The 24,558-nt window shown below is 41.4% G+C and overlaps 2 protein-coding genes across 2 annotated transcripts in view; both read left to right on the top strand.

The window, feature by feature from the left end:
- LOC122640267 (CCR4-NOT transcription complex subunit 9-like) overlaps nt 1–15,584 on the top strand; it is a 39,152-nt gene extending 23,568 nt beyond the window's left edge. The window contains exons 7-9 of the mRNA XM_043833416.1: nt 8,014–8,204; nt 8,397–8,466; nt 15,462–15,584. Coding sequence (XP_043689351.1) covers nt 8,014–8,204; nt 8,397–8,466; nt 15,462–15,584 — 384 coding nt within the window. The remainder of the gene's footprint in view (nt 1–8,013; nt 8,205–8,396; nt 8,467–15,461) is intronic.
- A 4,425-nt stretch (nt 15,585–20,009) lies between these two features.
- Nucleotides 20,010–23,294, top strand: LOC122640266 (ribonuclease 3-like protein 2). Its single transcript, XM_043833415.1, has 4 exons — nt 20,010–20,534; nt 20,649–20,801; nt 20,897–21,267; nt 23,114–23,294. The coding sequence occupies exons 1-4, from the start codon at nt 20,010–20,012 to the stop codon at nt 23,292–23,294; spliced, it is 1,230 nt and encodes a 409-aa protein (XP_043689350.1).
- Nucleotides 23,295–24,558: the final 1,264 nt, after the last annotated feature.

The raw sequence follows: 24,558 nt of genomic DNA, 5'->3' as shown, positions 1-24,558 counted from the left end.
GCCCAACCAGAGGATCACTTAATCCTCATTGTCCTTGCAATCCCCCTTCCCCTCGCATCCAACCAGGTAGCCTAGAGGTCCTACACAACACCGAAGCAACCTCATTGCAACATCTAGACAAAAAGATCGGTAAAGGAAAAAAGAAAATTAAAGGGTGATGAAAGATAGAATTTAGCAAATACTTGAATGATCAATGAGATCAGCCAAGCCTTATATTTATAATATGAGGAATTACGACCAAAAGTCTAAAATAACCCTAGCATAGCCGACATAGCTAGGAATACATGAGAAAATAAAAAATAAAGCTGTAAAAGACCAGAATAACCCCCACGGTATTGTGGTTACCTTAGTCAACACTCTCCCTCAAGTTGGAGCAAAAATGTCACTCATGCCCAACTTGACTAAACTAGGATGAAAGACCTTTCCAGGCAGTCCCTTGGTGAACATATCAGCAAGCTGATCAGTAGACTTCACGTAAGGAACACAAATAAGACCTTCTTCTAACTTTTCCTTTATGAAATGCCTATCCACCTCAACATGCTTTGTACGATCATGCTGTATCAGATTATGTGCAATACTAATGGCAGCCTTGTTGTCGTAATACAACATCATAGGAAGGCGAATAGGAACTCCAAGATCTTGTAGCAAACCTTTCAACCAGAGTAGCTCACAAATACCTTGTGCCATAGCACGAAACTCTGCCTCAGCACTTGAACGAGCCACCACATTCTGCTTCTTGCTACGCCAGGTGACGAGATTGCCACCCACAAAAGAACAGTAACCAGAAATAGACTTATGGTCTGGGGAACCTGCCCAATCAGCATCAGTATATGCCTCTATCTGCAGGTGACCATGGGAAGATAAGAGAATTCCTTACCCAGGAGTTGACATCAAGTAGTGAAGAATCCGAAGAACAGCCTCCATATGTTAAGTATAGGGATTATGCATAAATTGACTGACAACACGTACAGCAACAGCAATGTCGGGACGAGTATGAGAGAGATGAATCAACTTCCCCACTAGTCTTTGATATCTCCCTTTATCAACCGGTTCACCCTCCTTTTCCTTGAGACGAACATTGGCATCCATAGGAGTATCTGAAGGATGGCACCTTAACAAACCCGTCTCAGTCAGTAGGTCTAGGACATACTTTCGTTGGGAAAGAAAGATGCCTTTTGAAGATCTGGCAACTTCAATCCCAAGAAAAGACCTTAGTTTCCCTCGATCCTTAATCTCAAACTCTTGGCCAAGAAATGTCTTCAACCTGCTGATCTCAACAAAATCATTGCCAATAACAACAATATCATCAACGTAGACTATCAAGATAGTGAGTTTTTCACCAGCCCTCTTTATAAAGAGAGTGTGATCTGCATTACTCTGCTTGTAGCCTACAGAAACCATTGCTTTGTGAAAACGGCCAAACCATGCTCGAGGGGACTGTTTTAACCCATAAAGAGCACACTTCAATCTACATACTTTGCCTCGATTGGTGTCACAAGAGAACCCTGGTGGAATGTCTATGTACACTTCCTCATCGAGTTCCCCATTGAGAAAAGCATTCTTCACATTGAGCTGTTGCAAGTCCCATCCAAGATTGATTGCACAAGATAATACTCGGACAGTATTTAGCTTAGCGACAGGGGCAAAGGTCTCCTGGTAATCGATCCCATATGTCTGAGTAAATCCTTTGGCCACAAGGCCTGCCTTATACCTATCCACAATGCCATCCACCTTCTGTTTCACTACAAACACCTACTTGCATCCAACAGTCCGCTTCCCTAGTGGAAGAGTCATAAGCTCCCATGTGTTATTTTTTTTCAAGGCGTCCATTTCTTCCATCATTGCTGCCTTCCACTTTCCATCTGTAAAAGCTTCCTGCCAATTTTGAGGAATACGAACAAAAGAAAGAGAAGAAACAAATGCACGAAAAGATGGAGAGAGAGAATCATAAGAAACAACATGAGATAGGGTGTTGAGTGCAAGTCCTCACACCTTTGCAAACAGCAATGGGGAGATCCAAAGAAGAAGTATTACCAGGTGGAGAAGTAGGTTCCGGATCCGGAGTTGGCAACTGGACGGGAACTTGTGTCACAGTGGATTGAAGCTCTCTAGGTCTAGTCCTGCTCCTTGCAAAAATCTTTAAATTTGTCTCATCAATCCTCCGCTGAAATTCACCAATGGTTCTCTGGATTGGGATGACCTCCCCTTGAGCAGGAATTTCAAGAACCTCCCCCTGTGCAGAAACATCTCCCCTTGAAGGAGAATAGGGAACCTCCTCCTGTGTAGGCATATGTCCCCCTGACGTAGAGGGAAGGATAGGGGTAGGCACACTCGGAACAGCAGGGATAGCAGGCGGAATGGCAGGGACAGCAGGGGTAGACTCATCATATACATGCCTAAGAGGGGGGTCTATGGTCAACACATCTTCACTAAAACTCTCCCCCTGAAGAGGTGGGGACGAATAATAGGAGAGAGACTCATGGAAGATAACATCCATACTGACCATGGTACGGCGGGCAGGAGGATAATAACACTTATACCCTTTCTGGGTAGCAGAATAACCTAAGAAAATGCAGCAGAGACCACGGGGCTCAAGTTTGCCAGGAGATCTAGTATCCCTAGCATAACACACGCACCCAAAAACCTTAGGGGGAACAATATAGAAGGAAGAGCCATGTAAAAACTCAACAGGGGACTTGGATGCAAGAACGCGAGTAGGCAGCCTAATAATCAAATAGGCCGCAGTAAGGACAGCATCCCCCCAATAAAAGGAGGGAACATGGCGAGCAAACAAAGGTGCCCGAGCCACTTCCAAGAGATGGCGATTTTTTCTCTCAGCCACACCATTTTGGGCTGGAGTATCAACATAGCTAGTTTGATGTAAAATGCCATGGGCAGCAAGGTATTGTTGGAACTGACCTTCCATATACTTTCTCCCATTATCACTCCTTAAAATTTTGAGAGTGGCATTAAACTAGGTCTGGACCATCTTATGAAAATGCTGAAAACAAGAGAAAACTTCACTCTTGTTATGCATGAGGTATACCCAAGTGAAACGGGAATGACAGTCAATGAAAGTAACGAACCACCGTTGGCCATTAAGAGAGGCCTTACGACTAGGTCCCCACACATCAGTATGAATCAATTGGAATAGGGAAGAACTTTTTTTATTAGATATAGGATAATTTGATCGTGTCTGTTTGCCCAAGACACAAGCCTCACAAAAAAATTCTTCCTTATTACAATGTTTAAACAATGCTGGAAATAAATGTGATAAGGTTCTTAAAGGGGGGTGTCATAATCTAGAATGCCACTGGTGAAGTTCAGAGGAGAAAGAAGATGGCTGACATAACTGAAAGGCAAAGCCTGTTGCGGTCCATCATCAAGAAGGTACAATCTACCATGCACCCTACCCGATCCAATCGTCTTCCCCGAGTCCAGTTCTTACAAGACATAATGAGAAGGAAAAAAAGTCACCTTGTAATTCAAAGTTTTGGTAATACTACTAATAGAGAGAAGATTAGTAGTCAAGTTTGGAATGTGCAAAACAAAGGACAAGGTAAGTGAAGGGGAGCAACTGATGGACCCCTTTCTTGAAACAGAGGAGAGGGAACCATCAGCCACCCTAACTTTATCTTTGCCAGAAGTAGGGGAATAGGTATAAAAAAGGGTAGAAGAACCTGTCATGTGATCAGTGGCACCGGAATCTATAATCCATGGGGTGGAGACAACCGATGCACAATGACCAACAAAAGAAATACCTGAGTGGGCAAAGTGGGAACCTGATGGAGTGGAATAACCGGCAGGAACAGATGTAGCAGATGCAGTGGAAGACTGTAACATACCCGGAGAGCCTGGAACTCCTCTTGGGAGAAACTATTGTCAGCAGTGGGCACTGTAGCTACACTTTCAGTGTGATTGGCTTTGTTTTTAGGTTTAGCACGACCACGTTTAGCCTCAAAATCAGCAGGCTTCCCATGTAATTTCCAGCATTGGGCCTTAGTGTGGTAGAGTTTGTTGCAATGTTCACACTTGAGAGGCTCCCTGGCAGGAGCAGCAGTAGTAGCAGCAGCAGTAGCACTAGGGTCAGATGGAGGAGCTTTAGAACCAGTAGCCTGTAGGGCTGATCTTTCAACTGTAGGACCCATCATCATTGCAGCCCGACATGTTTCCTCAGTAAGAACATAAGAGAAGGCCTGCTTCAATGTAGGGAAAGGCACCCTACCAAGGACTTGCACACGAATGTGATCATAATCAGTATTAAGACCAGCCAAAAAATCATAAACACGAACCTTATCCACATAGGCTGAATAGGCAGTAACATCAGCAGCTTTGGTGGGCTGAAAGGGAGCATAATGGTCCAATTGTTGCCACAGACTTTTGAGGACAGCATAGTACTTAGTAACCGACAGCTCCTTTTGGGTAGTAGAATGGAGTGTCTTCCGGATGTCATAAACCTATGCATCATTCCCCAACTGTCCATAAGTGCCCTTAGCAGCAGCCCATATCTGTGCGGCTGTGTCAAGGAGAAGGTACTGGCTGGAAAGTTCCTGTGGCATGGAGTTCAAGACAAAAGACATAACCATAGCATCATTGGCAGCCCAGCGAGTCTTGGCAGGGCCTTCTTCAGTAGGCTGTTTAGAGGTGCCAGTAAGATGCCCACTTAGTCCTCTACCAGCCACAGTCAAGGAGAGAGACCTGGCCCACATGAGATAATTGGTGCCATAGAGTTTAATGGAGGCAGCATAAGGGAGGAATTCTGTCCAGGGCTGAGAATCATCTCCAGAGGTAGCCGTGGTAACTTCAGAGTCTCCCATGGTGTAGATAGAACCTTGGCAGCAAAAAACTTGGAATATAATGGCAGCAATAAGCAGCCCTAAATCCCAAAAAAATCGATAAGCAGGGTTTTGGAAAAAACCCTGAAAGATATAATTGATTGGGATTAGGGGTCTTCAAAAGCTTGAAAAAAAACTGTCGAGTGTGTCTTGAAGTGAGGTGAGGATGCTCTCCAAAAATCAGCCCACACAGAGAACAAAAAAACCCAAATCAACAAGTGTCAGGGTTTTTTGAAAGGAGATCGATATTGGGAAAGGCCTTGCTTCTGTGAAGAAAACCTGTGATAGGTGCTGTCCAAAAACTGCTGTGATGGATCTCAAATAGGAAAACGAGCTTCGAATGCAAGGAGAGAGCTGATCTTCAAGAGGAGAGAACTCCAAAAAAAAATCGCAGAAATAGGGGCAGCAGCTATCGAAGTGTAGAATATATTAAATCATCAATTGAAGAGGTGATGTATTAGGGCAGCGTCTAGATCACACGATCACCTCATTAGATCTGCCCTAATGTGGGAAGAGAAACAAAAAGAACAAAGGTGGAGAAGATCGAGTACGAGAAGAGGGGGGGGGGGGGAAGAGGATCGAGTGGAAGGAGAAGAAAGGGGGGAACAAAGGAAGGGGTGGGGCTAGAAAAAAGGCTAGATCAGAGAATACTGCTCTGATACCATGATGAAAGACAGAATTTAGGAAATACTTGAATGATCAATGAGATCAGCCAAGCCTTATATTTATAATATGAGGAATTACAACCAAAAGTGTAAAATAACCCTAGCATAACCGACATAGCTAGGAATACATGAGAAATAAAAAATAAAGCTGTAAAAGACCAGAATACCCCCCACGGTATTCTGGTGTACCTTATTCAACAAAGGGAGAGAGTGATGGTGGGAGCATCGTGAGATTGTGACAGTGATGTTTCTTCTTCTGAAGGTCCACGTTCAATTCAAAGGGTGGTCTGACATGCATGGATTTGCATAAGCAATATTTCTTTGAGTTCTGAATCATTATACGGATATTCCTGTCACTTCTCTTTGGAGGACTAGCATTGTAATGTCAAAACTCGTCAATGTATAATGATTGGGGGGCCGTTATAGTTAAGAATTTTGGGCATGCAAAGGAAAGGCTAATGGTCTCTTCTATTTCTGTTGTCATTGCTTCCTGTTGGTGTCATATTGCCTTCTTGCCACTGTATTCAATTTTTCTTTTCCTTTGTTTTCTTGTATTCAAGTTCATGGGCATGATTGTGTGTCCTTGATTATCAAGTCTGTGCTTGATTATAAGGTAGGATTTGGGTCTTCAGGTCAATTGCTTAAAAGACAAAGGGACCCTGGAACATCTGCATCATAGAGACATTAATTGGGATGATGAACCTTAGCATCCCAAAGACACTTTGGTTCTTTAGGTCAATTGCCTAAAAGACAGAGAGATCCTGGAACTCTGTTAGCAAAAATGCGTTTAAAACTCCATTTTAAACACGTTCCCTTTTTTTACCGTTTTAAACACATTTTGTCATATGTTTTCCAAACATACGGGATAAAACAGTAAACGGCAAGCATTCCCCATTTCAAACGCATTTAAAATACGTTCCCCTTTTTTTGGCGTTTCATAAGACCTTAGACTTATTGAACAATGGCTTACTTAACTGACCATATCTCTATCTCCCGAACTCTGATCAGCCCAATTCTTTCACTGACGTAAAGAGGACTCGAAGGGCTACATTTTTCATGATATCACCTTCAACTCAAGGTCAATGCACGAACACCAAAATTAGAAGCATGTATTTCAAATAAAAAATCCTCAATTTATTTGAGAATAGTGCTGTTTTTTTAAATATAAACGTTTAAACCCGTACCGTCCGTTTTTGGTTCTCTGTTTTTTTGACCATTTTATGTGACCGTCCGTTTGTAATGTTTTACCGTTTAAAACCCATACCGTAAGACTCCATTTTTTTGCCATTTCCGTTTTTGCTAACTATGTCCTGAAACATCTGCATCATAGATACATTACTTGGGATGATGAACCTTAGCATCCCAAAGAGGCTCAATATCATCAATCCCTCCAACCCATGATTCTTTTTGAAGGTCAGTTTTGGACAAGGTTGGGACAATCATATCCACCATCAGCTGAGATTTGGTTGTGATTTTCAACAGTTTGCAGTTTTGCACCCTTCATGGCCCCATTCTAGTTTCTGCCCTTTTGAAAAAGTACACAACCCATTCCTCACAATGGAGGATCAAACTTCCCGCACCCCAAAAAAATTCCAGAACAGGCAGTGCCACTTCTTTTTTTTTTTTTTTTTTTGGTGAATAAAAAATTATATTACCAAAGCCCAAGGGGGGCGAAAGGAGAGGGAACCAGAAAAGGGGGGGAATGTACAAAGAGGGGAACATGGGGGGGGGGGGGGGGAGAGCAGATCCCAGTCCCAATTAAGAGGGGGGAGAGGGATCTTTAGAGAGCACTATCTAAACCCCAGGATACAACAATATGCCTGTTCCTTGGGGAGTCCAAAACAGCCTTGGTAGGAAGAAAAGTAAGCTTAGTGGAGACATCCCAGAAGATGGCTTTCCAAATCAAGTCAAAAGAGCGAGATTTGGCGGTCCATCTCCTGAGGTTCTTCTCCATCCAAATGTGGTAAAGAGTAGCGCCAAACACAAGCTTGCCAATAATATCACAGATCGAGCAACCAAGATAAGTCATGACCAACCAAAGCCACTCTCGAGCAAAAGGGAGATGTCTCCAACTAGGAGGCCAGATAAACGAGAGGGCTTTTTTCCAAATGGTAGAGGTAAAGGGGCAAGCAAAAAAAAGGTGGTCAATGTCTTCAGAATCATTCCAACAGAAAATGCAAGATGGGGGGACAGGGATGCGGCGGTGGGAGAGGAAGGCTTGGGTAGGGAGGCAAAGGTTGAGGGTTCTCCAAGCAAGGAAGCTATGATGAGGGATGTGGCCTTTGAACCAAACTAACTTATGTCATGGGACGGCAGTGCCACTTCATCCATCCTTTTTTTAAGAGAACACCTTTTGTGGACCCATATTGTCTACCTTTGGTTTTTATCGCTTAATTGCATTTCTAGCTTTGTATCAGTAACCCCTCAAGTCAATTCACATGTGTTTGTTTTTTTTTTTGGGTGTGTGTGTAATGCATTGGTCCATTACTAAGTTGTTGTACTTGACCTTACAGGTGGCTACATTTATAGTTCAAAAAATTCTGTTGCATGATGAGGGGCTGAATCATATTTGTGCAAAACCAGAGCGGTTCTATGCCATGGGTGGTGTTTTGAGAACCATGGTTCAGTCTCTTGCCGAGCAGCCCTCTCCTCGTCTGCTGAAACATATCATCCGTTGTTATCTTAGACTGTCAGATAATTCAAGGTTCATTAACGTCTTATTTGGTGCTGATCTTAGCTATATTGGTCCATTTTCTTTTACCTCTTTCTCCCTCTCCCCCCCCCCCCCCACTCTCTTTTTTATTTTTTATTTTTTATTTTTTTTTCGTTTCTGGTTTATCCATAGGCAGCATATAATGGATTTGACCATGATCTATTTTTTGCTTTCCTGAAACAGCGCTTGTAAAGCATTAAGAGATTGCCTTCCAGAGATGTTAAGGGATTCAACCTTCAATGGTTGCCTCCATGTAAGTGTTACTTTGAGAAACTAATGAATTCTTCTATATTGTTGGTTTTTCCTTTTCCCTGTTGTTTGTTGCTCTTCTCATGCTTGACACAATTAGAGCTTTGCAGGGTGAATTGTTGTCCATGATGTGTACAATTTTCTGTCAATTTTTACTTTGTATCTGTATAAAACTCGTTGATTTTGATGTGTCATATTTCTTTTGTCCTTAAGTGATATCCTGTTACAATCAAAGCGTATATGATAGCATACTTATTGTCCCCAAGCAATTTCTGGTTAGGGACTTCATCAAGTATTTTACTGTCTTTCAAGTTGGTCATCTTAATATAGATAAATTGTTGAGTGCTTTGGTGGACGATATGACCTGATTTTTAAGAATAAATTATTGAATGGTTTGGGCCCAGCATCCTGGAATTGGAATGATATGATTTTCCTGGCCTGGCAGTTAATGTCATGACCCAAACCGGATACATTTAGGGGTTCAGCCCTCACGGGCGCTGATCAAACGATTGCTAAAATCAAACAGAATCATTCAAAACAAATCATCAAATTAAAGTCTCAAATATAAAATATTCAAACAATAGCCTTAAATCTCAAATAACTCCTACTAGTGGCAATCTAAGGTTTGTCCAAACTAAAACCTCAAAATGCAATCTATCAGAGTTTACATTTCAAACTGCTCCCTATTACCTCCATCTTATGAAACAAATAGTAAATAATGAAAATAAATCTTCGAGTTGCCCTCGAACTCTCCACCAAGATTATAGATCCGTCTCATTCGTTTGTTATGTCAGAAAAATAGGGGTGAGCTAAACAGCCCAGTAAAACAGAATATAGTAAGAGCACAACATAGAGACAACCAAGCAACCACATGTGACTAAAACAAAACACACTTAGTTTCTTTCAAAATATCACTTTTCATCAATATACTTTTACTTGTAATCACTCTTTATCACTCTAGCCGGCACTGAGGGAAACAGACTACCAACGCCCTTAACAGGAGAGAAACACGGCCCACTGCAATCACTTTCTATTGTCATCCACTCTGTGACTATAAATACACCACTGACAAATCACATGTGTACAGTAAGTATGTTTCTGCGGCCCCACAGAACACTATCTCTCTGGTGGCTATGACTCTCCACCGGCACAATGCAGTCTATATACCCTCAAACACTCCCTTCAAATACACTCTTTAAATAAACATATGCTTCAAATATAACATGCTATCACTCATGCAAAAGCATCCAGGCAATAATCACTAGCCCTTAGGCATCACTTTCACAATTATACATCACATAAAACAATATTTATCAGCACTAAATATTACTCTCATCACCGGACATTACATACGAATACAATTCAAATCACCTTACACCTACTTATTTCAGCAATAACAAGTATTCTAAACAAAATATAAGTCAATCACACCATTCACCAATAGTGTACACCCACTATATTCCACTTACCTCGATCTGTGAACGTGTTAATTCAACCTTCCAAATACTCGAATTAGACACAATGCCCACTTTGGATCTTGTGCCCCACAATCTGCACAAACACGATAATCACTTTTTCACAATAGTTCTTTTTGCTTTCTGATATTACCAGTGGAAACTCTACTCTGGATGGGAGAAGACTCATTGCGTATTATTGTAATGTGAGGTTAAAGGGTTTTTTGGGTATACTTGTATTTATGTGTTGTTCTGAGGGTGTTCTTGTAATTTGCCCTTTTCTGCTCTTATTATAAATAGAACATGGATGTGCTCTCTTGAGAGACAAGTCATTATTCCCCAAATCATTTCCATCATGGTATCAGAGCGAGAACCAATCTTGGGATCCCCGCCTTAAAACCATACCCTAAAAGCTATGTTGTTGCTGCCGCCACAGTGACAGGTTTCCGCCAAACCTCCACCATCTTCTCCACTATTCCTTTCCCCTCTCTCTCAATCTTCTTCTCTTCCGTTTTCCTTCCTTTCTCTCACCTTCCCTAATCACCACCGCCTCTCTCCCTCGTGACTTCTTCTTCTTCTTCTTCTCTCTCTCTCTCTCTCTCTCTCTCTCTCTCTAGGGTTAACGAGTATTGGCCGGTTTAGGGTTGCATCCACCCTTGGGACTGCCATGAAGCTTCCAACAAGTTTCCCGTGTATGACAGGGCCGTCCACAACAATCACATTTCACAGGTTCTCATGCAGGAGCCTTCGAGGAATCCATGGGAAGAGATGCAGGTGGCGTGGTAAGCAAAGCATACCTGACCGGAACAGTGGAGGGCATCATAACAATTCGGCGATGTTCCTCAGACTGAACCAGGTTGTAAGCTTGAAGGAGAGTAGGGAATATCTCACACCCTAATATTTGCACTCGAACTTGGTCATATTCTAGATTGAGACCAGTCAAAAAATCATACACATGTTCCATCTCCCTCTCCTTCTGGAAAGTACTAGCATCCTCAAGGTGAACCATGGGAACAGGATGATAGAAGTCCAATTGATGTTAAAGTGTAGCGTAATAGGCAGTGAGAGACAGCTCCTTCTGAGAAGTATTGCAAACCTGTCAATGAATCTCATAGATCTGGGAATAATTTCCCGCGTGTGAATAAGTCTAACGGACTGCATCCCATAGGTCTTTGGCGGAATTAAAGAGGACAAAGTTGGGACTAATAGAAGGTTCCATGGAATTAATCAGAAAAGGCATTACCAAAGCATCATTGGAGGACCATGTAGCAGCAGCAGTAGGATCTGCAGGCTTTGGAGTATCTCCTGTAGGGGTGTAAATGAATAGCCGAAATCCATTTCCGTATCTGTGTTCATATTCGTTTAGCAATATCCGAATCCGTTCGAAAGTTAAACGGATGCGGATACGAATAGGCTATAGCTATCTAAAAAGCTATATTTACATGTAAACGGATAAAATATCTGATCCGTATCCATGTCCGTATCCGTTTAGCACTATCCGAATCCGTCCGAAAGCTAATCGGATGCGGATGCGGATATAGCACTATCTGAGCCAAATCCGATCCGTTTACATCCCTAATCTCCTGTAACAAGTCCTACATAATTATGTCCTCGAAGGGTGAGAAGACAGGCACAAGACCATGTCAGATAATTCTGGCCATTCAATTTTATGGGGCCAGGTTGAAGAGTATTTGAATGCCCAGTGGAGGTACCAGAACATCCAAGATATGGCAATGGAGAGGTACTCGTGGAGGTGACACACGTGATCTCGACAGTCATGGTAACAGCAGGGTAGGAAGATCACCCTACAACTGAAAGAGGCAGCAAGGCGGGAACGCCGAACGGACCAATCGCAGCTAGAGAGGCCGGCTGAAAGAAGCACGACGACAGGTGATTGACGGCAACGGCGGCACCAGACAACGGGGGGCTGGTGGAGGTGGGCACAGTGAACCGCAAGTCACGGCAGCAGCACCGGCAGATAGAGGGAGCCAGCAGAGAGAGGGCACGACGACCTAGGTCAGTGGCGGCAAAGAGGGAGAGAGGGGGCGTGGCGGCACAGAGAGAGGGAGTAGACGGATGAGGTGCGGCGACCTATGGGTTGCGGTGGACAGCGGCATAGTGACTGGTTGTCGCAATGGTGCCGGCAAAGAGGGCCGGCGAGGTGGAGCAGCGACGTGGGTTGCGGCGATTGGTTGTCGTGGTTGTCAGAGGCACAGCGGAAAAAACACCATCAAGGAAGGCTGGCGAACAAGGGTGGAACGCACGGTAGAATGGGAAAATCAAGAGTGCATGGTGCGTTGATTGTCTACCATGCTAGACGAGGAGGCTACGGCCTCCAACAAGAGGCAGAGGAGGGGGTGGTGAAGAACAATGCGAAAAATGAGAAAGATCTCCTAAGTTTTTGGGCTCTGATACCAGGTTCAGAATCAAAGTAGGGAAAATATTATGACATATCATTAATGACAGAGGTCCACTTTATTTATAATGAGAAGTACAGCCTAAGGGAAAAATAGTAAAACAATAAAACTCTGAAGTAAAGAAAAATTATTTCAATCCCACGGTTCTTAACAGATTGTTATAAAGATCTTTATATTTCTTCGCACTTTCGTTCCCACGATCTTCTTCGTTTCATTTCTGGCAAATTTACACCTTTGTGGCTTTGTAGATTTTCTATATCCTTAGTACTTTGCCATGTCTTAAAACTAGCTTTCCTAGTCTTAATGTTTGTATTACATTTATAAAGTCCTAAAATTCCTACTTTGATCATAAAAGGACTCTTAATCAGTCTAATGCACTCAATAATGTAAATAAACTGAAAAAAAATACTCTGTCTTGTTATTATGTATTCTAATCTAACTTAAGCACTTGCTATGAATCCCATGTACTAACTTTATCCCCATTTTATGGGCTTATAAATTAGGCCAATTACAATGAAACCCAACCTAAAATAACTACCCAAAGGTCAATTTCAGCCCATTGGACTGCCCTAACCACCTTTTGAGCCTACCAAGCTTGGATATAGCCATCCATAAGGGATTAATCCCTCATGCAACTGCATCAGGCATTAGGTATCAGAGGAGTATGACTCTTTGGGAATCTAGATATCCTGTGGGCACTGATTGAAACATTTGTGCTTCAAGTGGTTACTAGATGGAAAATAGAATATGTAGTTATTTCCCTTGAAATCTTTTTTTCTTTTTTAACTTTGGGAGATTAATTTTGGATAGATGGAACAATGTCCTCTTTTTTGGATTTTTGAAATTAATAAATTTGAACTATGTTTCTAGGAAGGGAATATGGAAGTCGAATGTTTAGGCTATTGGATCTTTGAACATTGAATCAGGATCTGGAATACCTTATCCAGACTGGCTAGAGGTGGTTCTATTTATGGATATGGCTGAGAACATGGTAGTTATAGCAGATTTCATTTGCTTGTTTTGAATTATCTCTTCTGCTCATGAGGGAGTGTTGGGTTGAAAAAAGGAGATAGGGGCGAGAGCCGCGAGACTTTCGTATGATGATACCCCATCTGAGTCACAACAGCAACAACTCAGCCTTATCCCAACTTAATGGGGTCGGCTACATGGATACTTGTCGTCCCATCAGCTCTATTCAAGGTCATACTTGATACAAGGTCTAAGGTATGCATGTCTTTCCTCGCCACTTCTCCTAAGATCATTTTAGGTCTGCCCCTGGCTCTTTTAGTTCCTTCAATCTGAATCAAATCACTCCTCCATACTGGGGCATCCAAAGGCCTCCATTGAACATGGCCATGCCACCTCAAACGACTTTCTCGCAACTTAGCATGTGTGGGAGCTACTCCCAAACCAGCTCTAAAATGATCATTCCTTTATCTTTCCTAATTTTTCCACTCATCCATCTCAACATCCTCATCTCCGCTACACTTAGTTTATCTATATGCTTCTTAACTGCCCAACATTCTGCACCATACATCATAGCCGGTCTTATGACTGTCCTATAAAATTTACCTTTTATGTTTTAAAGGAATACCCCATCTGAGTCACACATTAAAATATTTCCCATATCAGATTGATGTCTATTAGTGTTTTTTCCTTGACTCCCTCATGTTTCATCAGTTAAGAACAATCTTGGACTTCAAGTTAGGTAACTGAAAAACCTAATTGAGAAAGCTCAGTGCAGGGTAGGTGAGGGACTGGATCCCAAGAATTCTGATGATGCACATATGGTCAATTACCGATTAAGCCATAATGAGAATCCTAGGCATCTGAATTGGATGGCTTCTAGCAGGTCTAGCCATGACTATTTTACCAAGTACCACCAATTTTGAAAGAGACGTTTAATCTTCTCATTCCTGCCAGCTTGCATCCTTAGTGCTGTTATGGATTGATTTGGTTTGCAGAATTTTTGTGTTTCAATGTAGGATCCGAGGACTGTCCTTGACCGGGGGGGGGGGTGTTGTAAAGTATCGTTTTGGATTTTCTGAAATTGTAGGAATCTTTCTGCCTTCCTGGAATTAAATGGGTTACTCACCAAATAGGAAATTTTGGCTGAAACTTACTCCGGACCCATTTCATTGAGAGTGGAGCAATGTACTCCTTGCAAATCTGTTTCTCTTATAATGATAGTTTGGTAGCATCGTGTTCTCTACCAGGGGAAAAAAAAACATGGGAAGGGAGCAAGGAAGTAAGGTCTAAATCCTCAAAAACTTCAGTAAGAACTGTTGGATGTGTTAGCAATGAAGGAGAGGGTGTCGTCTGGTTTGTACATGAATATGCCTATATATTTACTGAAGTTGGACCAAAATATTTGGAAATTTCATTTTGGTCAGTGAACAGAAATGCCCATCAAAATGACTCTTACAACTAGGGTAAAAGCCTCCTTTATTGCACACACACACACAAACATTTCATGATAGTAGTTAGTTAAAATTAAATTAAACCCCAAACACAAAAGCATTAAAAAAAAAATCCTACTGCATTCATATTTAAAGCAGAGGATATATTAATATTAAAAAAACATCATTTCACAATGAAAATTAATTAATTAAACAAACCCAAATGACGTAAACTCAAAAAACCACCAAAACTAAAATGCTATCACAGTTTTAAAACCCCCCATGGATTGATGCCTGAAACTATTATATTAAAGGGCCCGTGGAGGGGGGGGGGGGGTACTGAGGCTTTGGTGAGTTGAGTAGGGGAATACGTTGTAACACAACCATTTGTGGGTGGAGTTGATGGATACTGCAGCTTCAAACCCCATGAGTCTGTGGCTGAAGCTATTATATAATCGGTGCTATAAACAAGAATCATTATCTGATTGTCTATGGATAATCAGATAATGATTCCATATTCTTCTTTCTCAGGCTCAGTGGTGATCAAAGCAGCAAGTGTAAGCACAAGTTAAATAATCTTGATATCATTGTGAAATTCTTGTGGTAGTCCAGTGTTTGTGTGTGTGTGTGTAGAGACTTGGAGATACCTTGACCAGCAGACTTCTGATTGTACCCTGAGGCTTGTTATCATTTTGTCAGTGATCTTTACTCCATGTTTATTGCAACCAGGATGATCCAACCATCAAGCGGTGTTTGCAAAAGTTGATTCATAATGTTGCAGAAGCTGGCAAGGTTACTGCACTTCAATCTGGAGGAGGAATTGAACATAAACCAGCCACTGAAGAAGCATAGGAAAGATCATGTTTATCCTTATCCAAATGTCATATGCTGTACTTCCAATTGACTAATTTATCATTGGTGCCCAAAACCGAAACTGTTTCATTGACATGATCATGGACTTCTTAATGAAGTATAGAGTTGGACAACTTTTTTACCCTTATTTAAGGCCCTTAATCTCCTCGTTTTTGGAGGGCACAAGTCTGGATTCTCTACCCTATAAACTGAAATTGATTGTGTGAGGTTGGAAGTGAAATGGCTTACTCGCTAGTTTAACTGGGAGGGATTGGTGAAGGGGGTCTTACCCTCATTGTTTACCTGTATTGGTGGGTTCAATTTGGAAATTTTCATCTATATGTTAGTTGTATGCGCAGATATTCTTAGTCCAACTTGACAGTTCCAGTAGATATATACCTCTAAATAACTCATCCCATCTAAGCCTATAGGGAGTGACTCATTTCCTTGACACATTGATTTTTGAGAACAAATATCACTGTAGTTATGGAATGTTATATTTCTAGATCATAAGGCAAATCTGAGCCATCCATTTTTATGGATCATATAGTCTAACCCATCTATTTTCTCTTGAGAGTTGGAGAGTGCACGTAGTGGTACACTTCCGTGGACATACACAGAATGCACGCCAATACAAGGAGTGGTATTTGTAATTGATTTAGATTCAACTGTTTTTTTGTTGGAGGGGGCTGTCTATAAGCTAAGGGAGAAGGCTAAGACAAGCCAACAATCTACAACTACGAGGGTAGGGGAGAGGGTGATCCCTTTTTTGCACAATATGCAATCCAGGAGAATCAAGCCCTTGACCTCTGGGGGGGGGGGGGCATGCACTCAACTGGCAAGCCACCAACCAATCGAGTTAGTAGTTGTTTGTGATTGAAATTTGACATGTGGTTAATTTAGAAACAAATCATCTATCTACATCACAAAATTTATGCCTTGTGATGTTTGGAAAAATAATAGACCCTTGCGATAATAATACTCATGTTTTTTAATGATGATATACACCATCTATGATTTTTTCATATCTATCATGTGGAAGTTTTGTGAAATGGCCAAAACCACCCTTGATTTACTGAGCTAGACCCTCTAGCTCTCGCTACGGCTAGAGGAGAGCCAGATCCACTGCTTCTTTTGTTTTGCCAATTGCATAGGTTAATATGACATGGAAGGAGAAGATTGAATTCCCTAATTTATCTCTTAGAGATGAGGTAGATTTCCTCACTCAAGCCAGATGCCCTTACTTTGTCCGTAAAACATACTCTCTCTCTCTCTCTCTCTCTCTCTCTCTCTCTCTCTCTCTCTCTCTCATTTTTCTCTCTTTTATTTTATTATTATATTATCCTTGCACTCAACACACTGAGCAGTTAAAAGTTTTTCCTTTAGAATATCTGAAGTATTGTGAATGTTTTTCAAAATTGTGCGTTTGTCCGAATTCTTTCATAAGAGAGAAGAAAAGAAAAGGGCAAATTTCCCTCCAACGTCGCCCGTCGCCCCTCGCCCCACCCCTGCTATTCTCTCTCTTATCTCTGTTTACTGCTACATGAATGCATCATTCTTCTAAGAAAGAAGACAGACTTTAAGGGAAAAACGGAACTTGAAAATGGTCAGAACTTGAAAACCTGAATAATTGTAGATGGTTACTTGGGAACCGATGATGGGAAAACCGTGACTTCTTGGTCGTCTTTGAAAGTTAAAACTTCCTATTACAGGAGATAAGCGAACATTAGTCTCCGTTATTCCCTTCTCCTCTCCTCTCCTCTCCTCTTCTCTCTCACTCATCTATCTGTCTCTCTCTCTCTCTCTCTGCTGGAGTGTTCTCAATACGAACGCCATGCATATTGGCATCTTCTTTTTCTTAAAATTTAACTTTCCAATTAGAGAAAAAAAAATTTGAAATTATTGTTCATAAATCAAAAGATAAGTCAAATCCACCAATGTGTGCTTGTCAGGTCAACCTCTGTTATCTCTTAGATCGATTGCCATAACTCAAATCTGATCGTAGAATTAAAACCTGCTGGGTTTCGGTTTTGTAAGGTGTCCTAGAGAGGAATAGGGAGATGGGGAACCTGAGGATAAAAATCCATACGTATAACCAACAATGCAGCATAATGAGAACATATGTCATTTATTTAATTGTGCCACGTGGCCAATAATTACCATTGGAAAAATGGGATGAAATTTTGCTGCTACGCTACTGGTAGCCAAGGAAATGGGATCTTAAAGGGTATTTTAGAAAAGGGGCGCTATTTTCTAGGTAGAATGGGCCACACCATGTACGCCAGCCAATGAGAGTGCACGCGGTGGCACAAAAGGGGACAGAATTTCTACCATACATGGGGACATGGCGGTCATTCCGGCCCCTGTTGTGCGTGGGCGTTGCCCCTGCGTCTCAAGCAGAAAACATTTTTCCTTTAGGAAATCTAAAACCTAGGAGGGTATTTATGAACCCAAAAAGGAAATGAATTATTCAATTTCCTTGGTTGCCAGTAGGGTAGCTGGAACATTCCTGCTACAAATGTAGCATCAAACAAATGGGGAACGGTTTGGATTATCTATATGACTAATTTCGAAGCCAAATTATATAATATACTGAGGTTTGATATTACTATTTTGCAAGAAATAGGAGGCCTTCATAGATTGGCTTTGGAGGAAATAATGCCCATTAAAATGTAATAAATTAAGCTTCCAAGTTTCAACACTGTCATGCCAAGAACTAAAAATTATTGATTACTCAATAAATTGTCCAATCCAAACATATGGGGTTATTCAATCTAGATCTTTAGACCGCTGGGGCCATGAGATAGTTAGAAGAAATGTATACCATTAGAAAATTTGTTTACTTGATTTTGAAGAAATTTAAACTCACTGACGCAAAGCCTCACACGCCATATATCAACTTATAAACCACAATTCCAGCCCTATTTTCATGTGTTAAAAATGAAACCTTTAGGGTATATTTATCTTTAAATATACTCTACACTAACTCATTGAATCATGTCAATCAGTTGGATAGGTGACTGGATTAAAATCCTCTTGCAATTTTTTCATTTTGCGATGTCTTTTAGTTTGGGTTTGAGAGCTCGACACGTGGAAGATGCTTCATTCAACGGTGCAAGCTCGATTGACCTTGTTTTTTTTTTCTTTTTTCTCAAGCTCAACACCGTTAAATGATGCATCTTCTACGTGTCAAGCTCTTAGGCCCGAACTACAAGGCACTACAGAGGATTTTTTTTCCAGTGACTACTATCAAGTGTGAATGGTCTAAAGTAGGATCATATTCGATCCTTTAATACCCACTTATTGTTGGTGGAGTTTTGCCTCTTAGGAGAAATTTCTGCCTCTGTCCTTGAGAGGGAGGGATGTGAATGGGTAACGGTTAGACCTTGAAGAGAGATGGAGATAGGCTGGGGTCGGAAGAAAGAGGGAGAGAAAAGAGGGATGTAGAAGTGGGGGAAGAGGATCAATCCTTTCAATAAAGAAAGAGGACGTTACTTTCTTTTTTTCTCATTTTCTAAGAAAAAGGGTAAAGCTGAGGAAGAGAAAAGGGAGAGACGTAAAAGTGGGACATCAAAAGAGGCCGGATCATATTCTCATACAATAACGTAATCTCAAACGACTTTAGCCAGTCATATGGAATCTACTAATGCAAGAGAGAAGTGGATTCCATGTGGCTGGCTTTGTGGTCCGTGTTCACATCAAAAGTGAACTATATGATAGCTGGACAAGTCCTTTATGATAGAAAGAGAAGAAGGCTTTCTTTTTCTTTATCCTCAACCTCAAAAAAAATATATATTGGTAGGGATCAACATATTCTCACTCGGAAGTAGGATAGTACACCTAATAATTATAACATAATATGGTACAAGTGGACCAGAAATTTTAGGTATTGTGCTCTCTTCCAATCGTGGTCCAACAAAAATAAGGGTGTTTGGATCATTTCACAGGTGGGCCCCTATGAAATGACCAAAACCCCCTATTTTTGTTGGGCTGGATCCTCCAATTCTTATCACGATGGAAGGAGAATCATATCAGAGCCTACTCCTCTACTGCCAAGCTGCCCAGCAGGACCCTACTGCCAAGTCCCAACAAGGCGGTAAATAATCGCCTTATCCCTGTCCGAGCACCTTGCCCGAGTGGGGGTAAGATGATCATTTACCGTCTTATTGTGTCTTGGCAGCAAGGTCCTATCGGGCAGCTTGGCAATAGAGGAACCAAATTAGAGCCATGTCCAAATTTTAGGTATATATTGGAGTGGAGTTCAAGGGCCATTGTTTAAATTTCAAGTGTTAGAACAAACACCAAACAAAACACGATCAAAAACAAAAACAGAGCACAATGACATGAAAATTCAACGAGGTTCACACCCCAATGACAATCAAAATTGTTAGATCACTCAACTAAGTTCTAACACTGCCTTTTCCGATGGCAGCGTCTTACCCCTGTAAGGGAAGACAAGCCGGTAACATTTTGGAGATAGCTCTAGAAGTACTCGCTATATATGTTGTGATGTTGGTCGACTCTGCCATATCTTACGTAGAATCCCTGTTTCTTCCAATCTGCCAAGTGCGATTGTTGACGAAAATGAAGGCGAAGATGAAGATGAGGGAAGGGTACGAGATTCTCGCTCTTTCCTATACCGTGGATATATACGATCACCTGGAAGACCTCCTCTGCTACCGATTCAGGGATAAGACTCTTCTACAGGAGGCCTTCACCCACGGCTCCTACACCAAGTCTCCCTCCTACGAACGCCTAGAGTTCCTGGGCGATGCCGCTCTCAGCCTCGCTCTCGCCGAGTACGGCTTCCGATCCTATCCTCTACTCGACTCTGGTAAACTCACTGACCTCCGTAAAGCCAACGACAGCAACGAGAACCTTGCGCGTGTCGCCGTCCACCACAAGCTCTTCCGCTACGTCCGTCATAATGTCCGTTCTCTTCATGCCAGGGTACGTAGCTCCTACTCAGAGCCGCAAAGCCTTGCTTTCACCCTTCATCAATTTCATTTTCTTGCCTTTTTTTTTTTTTTTTTTTTTTTTTTTTAATTTCGTGTTCCATTACAGGTTAATAAGTTCGCTCTTGCGGTTCAAGATGAAGACGGCGTCTTTACCAACTGTGGATCAGTTAAAGCACCTAAGATTTTGGCTGACATTGTTGAATCTCTTACCGCAGCTGTTTATGTCGACTGTAATTGTGATCTCAAAGTTCTATACGAAGTAAGCTTTTTGTATTTATAATTCTTATTCTGGTTTTTCATTTTCTTCTCCTTAATTTCTTCTGGTTATTATTCTTTCCCTGTTGCCTCTTGCAGGTTTTTAAGCGTCTCATGGATCCAATTATAACCCTTGAAACCCTAGACAAGCAACCACGGCCGGCAACGACCATGCTGTTTGAGTTCTGCCACAAGCAAGGCAAGAAAGTTGTCATTAAGAGTTGGAGGAAAGAGTTCAAGAATTTCGCTTTTGTTTATGTAGACAGGAAGCTCATTGGCTATGGTTCTTCGGAGAAAACGAAGATTGCTAAACTTGAGGCGGCAAAGGAAGCTTTGCAGAAGCTCTGGAAATTCGACCTTTCGAAGACGAAGACTGATCAAATTGGTCATGGAGCTGATGAGATTGAGAGGGCTAAGCTCGAGTTGAATGAGCTCTGCCGCGAGGAGAGTTGGTGTGAGCCCAAGTATAGGTACGCAATACCAGTTCTGCTCTGTAATTTATCCTCTCTAGTACGGTGCTTTGTCCAATCAATTTGGATCATCTGCAGTCGCCTGCCTGTGCGGCCGGCATGTGGTCTCGCACAGGCAGGGGCGAAATGACCGCCCCACCCACTGCCCAAGCACCCTGTCTGGATGGGGTAAGGTGATCATTTCGCCCCTGCCTGTGCAAGGCTGCACACCGGTCACATGGACAGACGTCAGAGAGGATCACGATCCCTGCCTAGCCATCCACTTACTCCACAGATTTTAATAGTCACACTTGAGAATCCAACCGTTAAACCATGGCAGTGGCGTCTTTTTATCTTCTCAGTGTTGGGTTTATGGTTGGATTCACAAGTGAGCTGCTCTATGCCGCACTTGAGTGCATCTCACTTGAGAAAGAATAAAAATCCCCTACTCCAACTTAATTTAATTTTGTTAATTTTAATTTCTCAAGAAATTGGAAGCAGCGATCAATCTTAACCTGTCATCTTTAAACTTTCTATTGGCAACTGAAAAATTTAGAAAGTTAATTTACTAAGGGGAAGTGTTTCCAGTAGGGGAACGTTGCTCAAGTGGGCGGTCATTTCCGCTTTTCATGGGGGCTGGGTGGTCATTTACTCCCCTAATATGTATATATCGTGATGGCTATAAACAGTGTAATGTTCCTATTAATAAAACATCCTCCTTCCTCTTCGTTCTTTTGGAATCAGTACATAATTTTGTGTTTTTTCTACGTTGTTTACCTGTAGTGACTGGGTGTCAATGTACGACTACCCTCACTCTCCTTTCCCTAATATGAACCTTGAGTCATCAAAGCCTTTCTGACTCGGCTTGGCCCGAGTGCCCTATGCTATTGGCGCTTCAAAAGGCGAAACTCTCGTCGTAGTTTGGCAGTCTCCCCCCACAAGAAACATTTCTAATTTACTTAGTTATCCTCATCCTCTTCATACACACTTTTTTTTGTTTTTTTGGGAAACAAGAGGGGTATCCAATTTTAGGCCGACTAAATCCCCCTGGGCTCGTACATGACCCCCGCGCCACGCACGAACCGGGAGCTTCTGGGCCCTAGTGAGCTTCAGGCGGGTGGCCCCAAGAAATTATGCAGCTGCGAAGGTTTGATCACGAGACCTCGCTTCCTGAGGCGGAGTCTCATGTCCCCTCCAAGCCAGCTGCGCTAACCCCTTGGGGTTTCTTCATACACACTTTATATATGCTTCCGTGACCGTCTAGAGTTTCAGCTTGACATCTTGGAAGAAAATAATGCAATAAGAATATAAAGGTTGAACTTATTGTTGACAACTACCACTGTTTGTTCAATATTTCTGTAACAAGTGAACTGTAGAAGCAATTCAACACTCTATCTCGTTCTCTATGATCACAACACTTGAATAGGTTACAAGAAATTAGTGGGGCTGAGTTATGCCACCGGTCACTCTCCTTAAGACCCTAGTTCTTCCTTTTCGCATGATCATGTCTCTGTACTGAAAAGACAAATCTTGAAATTTTTTTGTGTTTTAAATAAAATCTTGCTTAATTCTAGCCTTTTACTTTATTGGTTGCTCATCTTTTTGGACACCGAAAGTGAAATCATTTGGCAATATGTAAAACAATTTAGATACTGATATTTTTCTAGCCATGTTCTGTTATGAATTCTTGACATCTGGAAGCAGTTAATAGTTTCTGTACCTATTTAGTTCTTTTTTCTATGGATTTCTAACATTAGCATTTTTTGATGAATTAGATACAGTTTATTGGTTGAATTAAATCAGCTCACCTTCTTGGTGGTAATGTAACAAGTAACACTTTCCATATATGAAATGGTTTTCATGGCAGAAGAGAGGGTGAGATTGGTCCTTCCCATGCCAGGAAATTTATATGTTCAGTTCAAGTAGAAACCGCTGATGGCGAATATTTTACAATTGGAGATGAAAGGTCAAGGGTAAAGTATGCAGAGAATTCAGCAGCGTCCATGATGCTTCAAGGCTTGCCAGATAGTGAGTATGGTATTGGATGATTGGTTAAGCACATTTCGAGATAGTTGGATCGTTCATTGTTGCAGTTTTACCCTGACCAGGTAGTTGGTTAAGATTTTATGTCATCAGATGGAAGTAGGATCATTGACATGGCCGCGCAAATCATGGTTGATTCTTGTTGTAGCCTTCTTTTAATTGTCCCTTGTTTTAATCCCGAGATTTTTTTGTGTTATAGGTAAAAAAAAAATTGATTTTCAAATTAATTGAAAGTGACTTACCATTATATCAGTTTCAAGCGATGACATGAATTTGCATGTTTTTCGAGCATAAATGTATAAAACCATATTTTACACTTGTTGAAAAGAGAACAATTTTTTTTCTAATTACAATTCTCTTATTAACTACTCGGAGTTTGTAAATTGTAGAGATGATATTAGTGTTTCTGCCATAGTGTGGTTTTCGGATGTGAATTTCGAACTTTCATTAATTTGGTAGTCAATGGATGTGGAACAATTCGACTCCTCTACTTCCGCCTATCCCTATTGTCGTGTGCGTTCCATACACAAGTAAGGCGGAATGTACCGCCTTACCCCTACCCGAGCGCCTTGCCCGATCATGTGCATATTGTATTTGAGATGTCCATGTGCATAATAGTCGCGAGAAGCTTGATAATATTTGGAGGCATATATTAGTTAAAATGGATGGCCATGTGAGTAATGCTCTGTCAACCTTCTTGTTATCGTTCAGGAAAAAGGGGGCTAAAGGCAAGTTAATAACCCTAGTTAGAAGATTTTTGAATAATTTGACAAAAATTCATATTGAGATTTGAGAGATCGGAGCATAATTTGGGAAACAAAAAACTAAACCCATAAACTTCGAATTCCTAAAATTCAGTTCATGCTAATCAGTTCACAAATAATGTTGCAAATTGTGACTCAAAAAGGCTTTTATAAAATTGACTGATCTACTAATCCTAGTTTTTTAAACATGAATGTCATATACCTAATTCTATCTATTTTTGAATTTTCGAAGTTATACTTCTTTTCACAATTTTTAAAGTGAATATCGTTCCCAACTTTTGAACCATTGCTAAATGAATTTGAAGTCTTCCTTTCAATTTGCTTCTAATGGAGCTTGGCAAAAAAACTATAGAGTAAATTACTCTGGCCTCCCCTGCCCGTTCTAACAGATACACGAACCTCCTCTACGTTTCTGACAATTTCTCAAACCTCCTTTAGGGTTTGAAACTGATTGAAACTGAAAAATCAATTTGGGGAAGATTTGGGTTTGGTCACTTTACTCTTT

Source organism: Telopea speciosissima, chromosome 9 (genome assembly GCF_018873765.1).
Source record: "Telopea speciosissima isolate NSW1024214 ecotype Mountain lineage chromosome 9, Tspe_v1, whole genome shotgun sequence".
Classification (NCBI taxonomy): domain Eukaryota; kingdom Viridiplantae; phylum Streptophyta; class Magnoliopsida; order Proteales; family Proteaceae; genus Telopea; species Telopea speciosissima.
This window is presented reverse-complemented; position numbering and strand designations above follow the sequence as displayed.

Excerpts from the sequence above, each read along its gene's own strand:
- LOC122640266 (XM_043833415.1), top strand. The coding sequence starts at position 20,010 with ATGGCAGCGTCTTACCCCTGTAAGGGAAGACAAGCCGGTAACATTTTG. Across the intron at positions 20,802-20,896 it reads ATCTCAAAGTTCTATACGAA|GTTTTTAAGCGTCTCATGGA; the intron begins GTAAGCTTTTTG and ends TGCCTCTTGCAG. Across the intron at positions 21,268-23,113 it reads TGGTGTGAGCCCAAGTATAG|AAGAGAGGGTGAGATTGGTC; the intron begins GTACGCAATACC and ends TTTTCATGGCAG.